Consider the following 9,293-nt stretch of genomic DNA (forward strand, 5'->3'; position numbering starts at 1 on the left):
GGGAGGGCACCGGGAATCAGCCGACAGCTTCGAAATTTAGACGAAGAAGAAGCATAAATTATTACTAATTGAAAAGTAAATAAACAGGTGACTTTTCGGCTCAGATTCCCTCTTGGATCGTTACAATAAATATCCCCTAAGGAAGCTCTCTATTTATGTTGTCATTGATTAATTCCCGCTACCTCATTTGATTTCGATTTAGAACGATTTGATTCTAATTTAATTAGCATGTAATTTGGATGTACATAATTACTGTAATTATGACATTCAGGTAAGGCAGCTTTAGGCTGAAAGGCATTTTTTTAATAATTAAAAAAAATAAATCGCCCCTCCCCACCTCCCCTCCCCTAGCAAAAAGCCCTACTTTGTAGTAGGGTAATGGACAAGGACTTTGGGCCCCTGCTATCCAAGTAGTAATTAGCACATCTTGGAAACAGGCAGCGCGGGGAGACGGATATTAAACCGGCAGCAAGCGAGGCAAAGCCCAAACTCATTGGGCTGCGCCGAGGGAGAGGATGGCGGCGGGGAGGCGGAGCCTGCTGTGCAGCAGAGCAGCCACGTTTACATAGCTGACCGCACCAAAACGCCAGGGCCTCCCGCAGGCCTCCCCTTCTTCTTGGCTAGGCGGCGGGGGAATCAAAGGTTTCAATCCGCTTGGCTTTTTCCAAATGGGCGAAGCAGGGTGAGGGGAGTGAAGGAGAGAGAGAGAGCGAGGGGAAGATAAAAAAAAAGTCAGCCTCCTCCTCTGATCTTCCCAAGCTGTTCTCTCCTTCCTTGAGCCTTATATTTACAGTGCGCCGCACGCAAAGAGCTGCAAGTGGTTCTTCTTGCGCCTCCTACGCCGTCTAATGTAATCTTAAAGGCGAGGAACTGGAAGTATTTGAACGGGGAAATTTAAACATTTTTTTTTGGCGCAATGGGAAAGTTGGGGGATAACAGAAGGCAACCCTTCACCACCACGGCGGCGTTTCTCCAAAAACTCTTGTGTTTCCAGCTGTTTTACTCTGGTGGAATTAGCACCCCATTATTTCTGCGAGAGCGAAAGCGGATAGAAATGGCCGTAAGCACGAACGCCACCAGGCTCCGAACTGCTCTTAAGGAGCGGCAGCAGGCGGCGGAGCCGGAGTCACCATACCTAGGTGGCGGCGGCGGCGGCGGCAAATACGGCCACTTTCCCTTAATCCGTAGCTTTTGCGCGCGAGGTCTGAAATCGATCTGTAACGCCACGCTCTCACGTCCTTGGCGAGAGAAAGAAGGAATGAGCTTTTCAACCTCTCTCTCTCTCTCTCTCTCTCTCTCTCTCTCTCTCTCTCTCTCTCTCTCTCTCTCTCTCTCTCTGTGTGTGTGTGTGTGTGTGTGTGTGTGTGTGTGTGTTTTCTGCAAATAAAATGCACCGCTCGGCACGTGGCGCACTGAGGCGAAAGAGCCTTTGGCCACGCCGCGCTTGTCCAAGCCTAGTCGGTTAGGAAATGGCCTTAGCCATCGCGCGCAGGGATCTTCAGAAACGTGGAAAGACTCCTATCGATGCCCCCAATACATGGAATGCATAAAAAGAAGAAAAACGGAACAATGACCTGACTTCCATAGTCATAAAGATTTTTTTTCTCCTCCTTTCGGTTTATGTATTATTATGCACAAATGCACGAATTCAGTAAGTGGCATCGGTTGAACATTCGGTCCTAGCTGCTTCGTTGTAGATAGATTTTGGAGGTGCCGGCTTGGCCAAAGAAAAAAAGTGGAGGTTTGTACCACAATTCTCTTACAGAGAATATAACACAAGACGGTTTTCGGAATGAATCGGAAATGAATCTCTTCACCCAACGAGCTCTAGATGGCGCCAAAGAGTCAGAAATTATCAGAATCCTTCCCTCCCACCGGTTTCTTCCCCTCCTTCTCCTCTTCTCCAAGGACTCAAAAGTGACTGTCAAACATAAAAGCAAATCAGAGTTTTCAGGGGTTTTTTTTAATACGTTAAGAATGTTATTCCTTAAAGAAATTTGTAGCTAAATTATTCTCACTTAAAATAAACACTTAGTATACCAATTACCCAAATAGGCCGGATTTTTCTGCAGCATTTCCCTCAACTGCCTTTTTTTTTAGCGCGGAAAAAGATTCTTGGGTGAATACAGATAACGGCTGCAAATAAATTAGAAGATAAACTTGATGCGTGTATGGGTGGGTGGATATGAAAAATAATCAGCTGTCGCGGTTATACGAGGATGAGCGCTCACACACGCACATATATAAACTTCATAGAACAAAATTAAACACAGGCATTTGAGGAGAAAACCTCAAGCAGCATGCATGAAATAAGGGGCGAAATCCAGCTGAATAGGACAACAGATCGGCTTCAGATATCCTCCCCACTTCAGTCTCTACCTCATCTAAAGCACCATCCTCTGCTGTTTTTGCTTAGCAGCAAGTCCTCCGCCTAGTGAAGCAAGATTTTGGGCTGCAGCCCCGGAGGGTGCACGTTCATATGCCCGCCGATCTAAACCGCGTGGTGAAACCAGCCCTCTTTTGACTTGTGACCCCCCCTCCCGGAAGTAACAATACCGGGGTGAGAGAAAGTACAAATAGTCGTTTGGGTGGACCTCACTCCAGTTAAAGCAGTGTTCTCTTCCCCCACAATCCCGCTCAGCCATAAACACACACACACACCCCGCGCAGCCTCTTTTCCCCTTCCCGGTGCCTTCTTCTCTAGGCTCTCCAAACCCCCTTTTAAGAGGGCGGGAGTGTCTCTCCACTAAGACAAACGCCAAATGGAAAAGAGGGAGCAAGTCTGCCTCTGCTCTCATCCTTTCTTATGTGTGCATAAGCGCGCGCGCACACACAGGGACTGCGAAAATCTGAGAGTTCTAACAATGCGCACAATGGTCAGATTTGTTTCCGGTTATTGGATAAATATCCCCCTCCGGAGGGGAAGGGAGAAGAAAAAAAAACAGTTAGCATTCCTTCTTATGCCCCTCTCGGCCGCCAGGCTCTGCAGCTCTCTTCTGAAGTTTTCCCCCCTTCTTGGTTTCTGGGGAGTCTGTAAATGATGGACGTTTCCTGACCTCGAAGGGGCAAAAGGAATGCGCAGAGGTCCTTGATCATTGAGCTGAGAATTGTAACCCCGGCCTGGCAGAAAGTGGACCTGGACGGGGTGGGGGTGGGGGCTCTTTGATCTGGTTTTATTTATTTGTTTGTTTTTAAATTACAGATCGCAAACAAAGCTGCCCCTGCTGCCCAACAACCCAGCGAGGACGCATTCCTTAGGCAAGCCCCACACCACCACAACAACAGCACAACTGACCGTGGAGGGACGGAAGCTGCATCCTGTGTAGCTCATAAAGCTTTCTGTTTACTTTGCCCCTCCTCAAGCGTGTCCTCTGTCCCCCAGCTGCCGTTGTCTTCCCTCTCCTCCTTCCAAAACCCCAATATAAACAACACAAATGTTTTGTGGAGATTTGGGCATGGGGCATGGAGAGATTCACACACTTAGGAAGCGCTTCCTCCCCCCCCCGCCCCCCAAATTATGCTTGCCAGAGTGGGAGAGAGAGGAGCCCATTACCGACACCGCCCGGTGTCGGGCGAAACAAATAAACAAAATAAATAAGAAGCATATTATTACCACTAACTCCGGTAGACAGATAAACAGCTCAAACTGAAATTGCCCCTTTCTTGCAGATAAGCTTCTGGCAGCCCTTCTCATCTTAGCATTGAAAGACTGCGGTTCACAATACTGCTCGAGACATTATAATCTAGCCCCGGGTTTCAGCGGCTGCATTTCAGCACAATTACCGAGGGAAGCTAAATACGAGCCCTGGTAGACACAACAGATGTTTTTATTCAGGGATTCTTTCGCCTACTTTTGCCAGCAAATCCGGCGCATAGGATAGGATAGGCTGGGTGGCTTGAATTTGCATGCCCAATTTCGTAAAATAAAAAAGGGGCTTCACATATATTTTCGCCTTTCTTTCTGGAAACGTGCAATTTAAATTAACTTTCTCCCCTCCCCCTCCCCAATGTAACCTCTTTCTTTCTGCTCCTTCGCAGTCTCTCTCTCTCTCCCCCCCCCCTTAAAGTAGCGCAATTATCTCATTGGAACGATTTTCCCTTTTTTTAAAAAAAGATATCCTGCGACTGTTAAGTTGGTGGTCAGAAGACAAAAGCAGTGAAAATAATTTTCATTTCAATAATTGCCTTCTGGTCAATTTAACTGTGCCTTATTTTGAAAGAGCCCGTCTAAATGAGATTCCTGTCCCAAATGTGTTCCCAGGCCTTATCCCAGGCTTTAATTATTCCTGAGGTTTTTTTCTCCCCCTTTAGAATAAGACGCTGCACTGCGTAATCACAAAGAAGTCAGAGAGCATCCTTGAACCTTTTCAATAGCAGAGCCACTGATATTCAAATAACAGGCGAGGACCATTTGACTGCATGTGGGGGGGACGGGGATATAAGCATTTCCAATTCACTATTTGCATAGATCAACTATCTTTTGAAAAGGGAAAGGAGCCAGTTGTCTTCCCTAACATTAAAAAAGGACCAGTTATCAAATCAAGTGCTTGGTTTGGGGGAGGCTTTTTAAAACGTTTACATTTTATCTCAGGTTGCCCTTAGCCGTTTGACATGCAAATTCGGCGCAGTTAATTTAGACAATTAAAAGGATCTTCAAGGGAAGCTTTGTCACCGAGAATATTCTGAGGGTTTTCCCCGCGGACCAGCTGAGATAAAGTTGGCCAGAACAAATGATGTCTAGGAGATTAATTAGATATTTGATAAGACATGAATCTCTAATAAGGGAATACAAGGCACAGGGGGCTGCTCTGTGCTCCAAGTCAAAATTAATAACATTTAACAAGATTTTCATTTAGGCATGAAATGTCTTTTCCGGGGTATTGACTAGCTATTTATTCCCCCGGGGCTGCCTTCCTCTCTAACCTGAGCAACCTCGTTGGAGCCATTGCAAGCTTCTTCTTTTTTAAATAAATACTTGCTCGGCCCAGCGTTTATCTTTAAACTCCTTATAAGAAGCAATTTACTTATGAAAATCTCCCAAGATCGGATATGGGGTGTGAAGATGGGTATTCCTTTCTGGGGAGGCGATGTCTATAATTTAAACAACAAATAAGTCGCATTAACAAGTTGGATATCCACACTGGGCTGCGCCAGGAGCTATAGGATCGCAGCCCATCCAAATCAACGGGCGATTTTTGTCGCTGAGATTTCAATAGGATACGAACTGCAATCCTAAATAAGGGGACTTGGTTTATTCATATCATCTATTGTCCTTGAGGAGTCCTGGATGACACCAGATTCTTAGTATTCATAGCATCCAGCATTTTCATTCGACCTGAACATATGGAACTCACTACCCGGAAGCGTGTTTACTCAGAAGAAATTCTATGGAATTCAATGGGCCCCTGATGCCTTAGTTAGTGTGTATAGAATTGCAAGCCTAATCCGATCCCATGTACCTGGAGATAAAACGATCTAAGTAAGAGGAAGGCAGATCGCAATACAAAGTCCTTTGACTGAGGCAGGGGGTGGGGTGGAAATGAAACCCCAGAGCGCATTGTTCAGAGTTCTTTAATAATACCAAAATGAAAATATTATGCCAAGTGTCGTCGTCCCCTCCCCCCTCAATACAGATAAACGCATTTAATTCCTTTAAACAACCTTAACTTACTGGTGTGAGTGAAATGTTAACTCAACATGTTAAATATCTCTTACATATATACTGACCTCCACAAAGTGCATCAGAAATAATAATAATAATCATAATAATTTCTTTTTTAAAAAAACTCCCCTGAATTTCAGGAATTACCCCCTCCCCAAAAAAATCCCTATTAGAATTGACATTTACAAGGGGAAAAGAGAGAATGCAATCCTTCGTGTGTGTGTGTGTTTTGAAACCCTATTTATACATTTGTTTGATGATACAGAGATAAAACTGTCTCAACCGTTTTCCAGTTTAATTTCTCACCTTAAGCCTTTGTGTGTGTGTGTTTGTGTGCCTGTCTGAGTGTGCGTGTGCAAAGGACGATTTCTCCTTTCCCAATATTTAAATAGAAAAAAGCGTCGTGGTAGATTGCTTTGTCGATTACGACTTGCTTTAGTCTGCAGTAGGTTTATACGTATAGCTATATTATAATAATCCACTCCAAAGGGCTGCATGGTTGGGTCCTGGGTGGCGGGTTGTTTTGTTTGCTTCATGGTTTGTTTTGTTGCCCCCCTTTAAATTTTGCTTGGTTTAGTCTGATTTTCCCCCTTTTCTTTTCGGAGAGGGGAGGCTGCGCGTGATCTCCAGCCGCTTCTATTGCTGTTCGCCAGGAAGATAAGGTCGTGGTTTATTGTTTACTGAATGGTTGTTTTGTCTGCGTCTCTGCACTTTCCGGCCGGGTTCAAGTCTCTCCATCAACAGCAGGCAAGCAGAGGGTCTAAAAAGCGCGCCCTCTGCTTCACCTTTTTCGCCCACTCCCACCCCTTCCCCCCCTTCCGAAAGCTCCTGGAAAAGTGGAGCCAAAGTGGCGGTGCTGCTGCTGTTTCTGGGGGTGCCTTTGGCGTCCCCCTCCCCTCCCTTCCCGCGCGCGCCGCTTCCTCTCCTCGCGCGCGCTCTCTCCTCCAGCCTCTTCCTTGGCGCATCCGTGTCCCGCCAAAATGTCTCCCGCCGCCCTCCCTCAGCCCCTACTACGAGTCGTTGGGCCCCGCTGTGGAGTCCTTGCCCCGCGCCTCGTGCAGGATGAGGTCGGGTGACTCGGAGCGCGGCGTCTCCAAGTTGCTGGCGTCCGTGTCGCTGTCGCTGCCCTTTTTGCCCCCTCCTCCGCCGTTGTGCGTCTTAATGTGTTTGCTGAGGTGGTCGCTGCGCATGAAGCGCTTGTTGCAGACCGGGCACGCGAAGCGCTTCTCGCCCGTGTGAGTCCGCAGGTGCCTCTGCAGCTCGTCGGAGCGCGTGAAGCGCTTGCCGCAGAAGAGCCAGTTGCACACGAACGGCCGCTCGCCCGTGTGCCAGCGCAGGTGCGCCTTGAGGTGCGACGTCTTGCCGTACACCTTCCCGCAGCCGGGGATGTGGCAGCTGTGCAGGCCCTTGCGCCTCAGGCTCGCCCCCGCCGGCCCCAGACGCTCGGCCTCCTGGCAGTTGGGGCAGTCGCAGGTGGCCCTGCCCGAGTAGCGCCGGGCGGAGCGCGCCGAGCCTCCCCCAGCTGCCGCGGCCGCCGCGGCGCCGGAAATCATGGCGCTGGCGGCCGCCACCGCGGCGCTGGAGTCCGTGTACGAGGGGAGCACGGGCTTGAAGCCCTCCTGCGTGAGCAGGTGCTGGCTAGTGGAGAGCAGGTGCGACGCCGCCGTCGAGCCCAGGCCCGTGGAGCTGAACGCCGAGTGCGTGAGGGAGCTGAAGTCGGCCGGGTTGTAAGTGCCCAGCTGCGAGTGCAGGGAGGCCTGGGGGGCGCCCGAGTGCAGCGGGCTCTGCAGGCCGCCTGCCGGGTTTTGCACTTCGAGCCACGAGCCCGGGTTGGTGTGCACGTCCCACCACGACGACGCCGCGCCGTTGGCCACCTCGCCCGCCGCCAGCGTCGAGTGGAAGCCGGACTTATACCACGACTCGTAGGGGTGCGCCATGCCCACGCGAGGGTACAGGCTGTCGGCCGCCGAGCTGTGCACTTTGGAGATGAACGCCGACTGCCCGCCGGCTTCCTGGGGGGAAACTCCGGCCGCCGCGGCCGCCGCCGCCGCCGAGTTGGAGAAGAGGCCGCTGTAGTCGCTGCTGAAGGCCGACGACGTGGGCGACGTGGAGGCCAGGCAGAAGGCGCTGTTGGCTGTGCCGCTGCCGCTGGCCAGCCCGCTCGAGCCGCGGCTCGTGGCCACCGTGAAGCCGGACAGGCTGGAGCCCAGGTTGCAGCTGGAAGTGGAGCGCTTCCACGGGTGGAAGCTGCCCTTGGCGAAGGCGCTCGACTCCGGCAAGGTGGTCAGCGGGCTGGTGTTCCCGATCTTGTTGCAGGTGGCGGCCAGCATGGCCAAAGGCGTGGTCCCGAAGCGTGGCTCTTCCTGTGGAGGGGAGGGAGACACAAAAACGAGCCCGTCAGCCTCTCGCGCCCAAGCCCCGGATCCGCCGCCACGGGGAAACGCGCGCGCAACAGGCGCTGCCCGGCTTCCTCTCCGAGGAGGCCCCAAAAGCCACGGCGACGGCGTCCTGGCGAAAAGTTCCGCGCAATTTACTCGACCTTTAAAACAAAACGAAACCAATAAGACTCCCGTGCCATTGCATCCCGCCTAGCTGGGTTCATTATTGTCGTCGTTCTTATTATTTGGACATGCTTTTCACCGCGATCCAGCAGGAAACGGTGGGAGCCGATTTTTTAAAAATGACAAGGGTCCAGGGAGCAGTCACGGCAGAAGCAGAAAGAAAACCACGCTTAAAAAAGAAGAACGGAAATAAATCGCACGTCTGCTTTTTTTTTCTTTTTTTTAAAGATGAAGTCGATGCATTTTTCTCATCTCCTCCCGTCCCCTCCCTTTTGTGGTGGGTCAAACAAATCGGCCTTAATGGCAAAGATCCCGGGAGCAAAAATTATGAGCTCTCCAAAGCCATGCAGGGCGAGGTCTAAAACTACGCTGCACAAAAACGTCGAGCGGGATATGGGTTACGAACCGGGAAAACCTGAGCAGCCTACGTGGGGGAAACGCGCAGAAATTTTAGGAAAACATGGCAGGGCTGCAAATCAAAGCGGCGAACAAAAACGAGCTGTTTCTTTACAGCCACTGGAATCTAAATAGCCGGCTCCAGAAGACAAGCTTTATTTTACCTTTACGCTTCTACCCGCTTTCTCCCGACGTGTAACCGCAAACTGCTCGCCGCGGCGACAGCAACAGTTTTAAAGTCGTGCATAAAAAAAAGACAACGAAAGCCGAGGTCCTCAAGCACGGAAGCGCCTCCCGACTTACCCCAAGTATAGACGTAGCCATAGCCAAGTCTCCCGGCTGGGCGGCGGGATCCGAAGGGGGGCTCTGCCTTGCGCGCAGGCTGGCGAGGGTGCGCGAGCGTCCTCGGCGCTCCCCGCTGTATTTCCCCACTTGCGCTAAGTACACTCCTGTCTCTGGACGGCTAAACTCAGCCTAAGTGTGGGGAGCGCCTGCTTTGAAGTACCGCTGGCTGAGACTCTCGCCCAATGAGGGTGGAGAAAGAGCGAGCAGCAGTTGCTCCGCAGCCAATCAGGAAACTTGGAGATGTAAGAGCCAGGGCTCTGGGCGCGTGCCAGTCAAAGGCATAAGGTGCGGGCGGGCTCATGGCATGGCGGGGGGGGGGCGTTTAAGAA

General features: G+C 50.7%; 1 protein-coding gene across 1 annotated transcript; it reads right to left on the minus strand.

Moving 5' to 3' along the window:
* Window positions 1-6,672: 6,672 nt before the first annotated feature.
* On the minus strand, window positions 6,673-8,943 carry SP9 (Sp9 transcription factor). Its single transcript, XM_035112680.2, has 2 exons — window positions 8,923-8,943; window positions 6,673-8,025 (listed from the first exon to the last, which is right to left on the minus strand). The coding sequence occupies exons 1-2, from the start codon at window positions 8,941-8,943 to the stop codon at window positions 6,673-6,675; spliced, it is 1,374 nt and encodes a 457-aa protein (XP_034968571.1).
* Between the last annotated feature and the right edge of the window lie 350 nt (window positions 8,944-9,293).

This window comes from Zootoca vivipara, chromosome 1, assembly GCF_963506605.1.
Source record: "Zootoca vivipara chromosome 1, rZooViv1.1, whole genome shotgun sequence".
Lineage (NCBI taxonomy): Eukaryota > Metazoa > Chordata > Lepidosauria > Squamata > Lacertidae > Zootoca > Zootoca vivipara.

Coding starts and splice junctions, on each gene's coding strand:
- SP9 (XM_035112680.2), bottom strand. CDS start 8,943: ATGGCTACGTCTATACTTGGG. Junction 8,026..8,922: donor TGGCTACGTCTATACTTGGG/GTAAGTCGGGAG, acceptor TCCCCTCCACAG/GAAGAGCCACGCTTCGGGAC.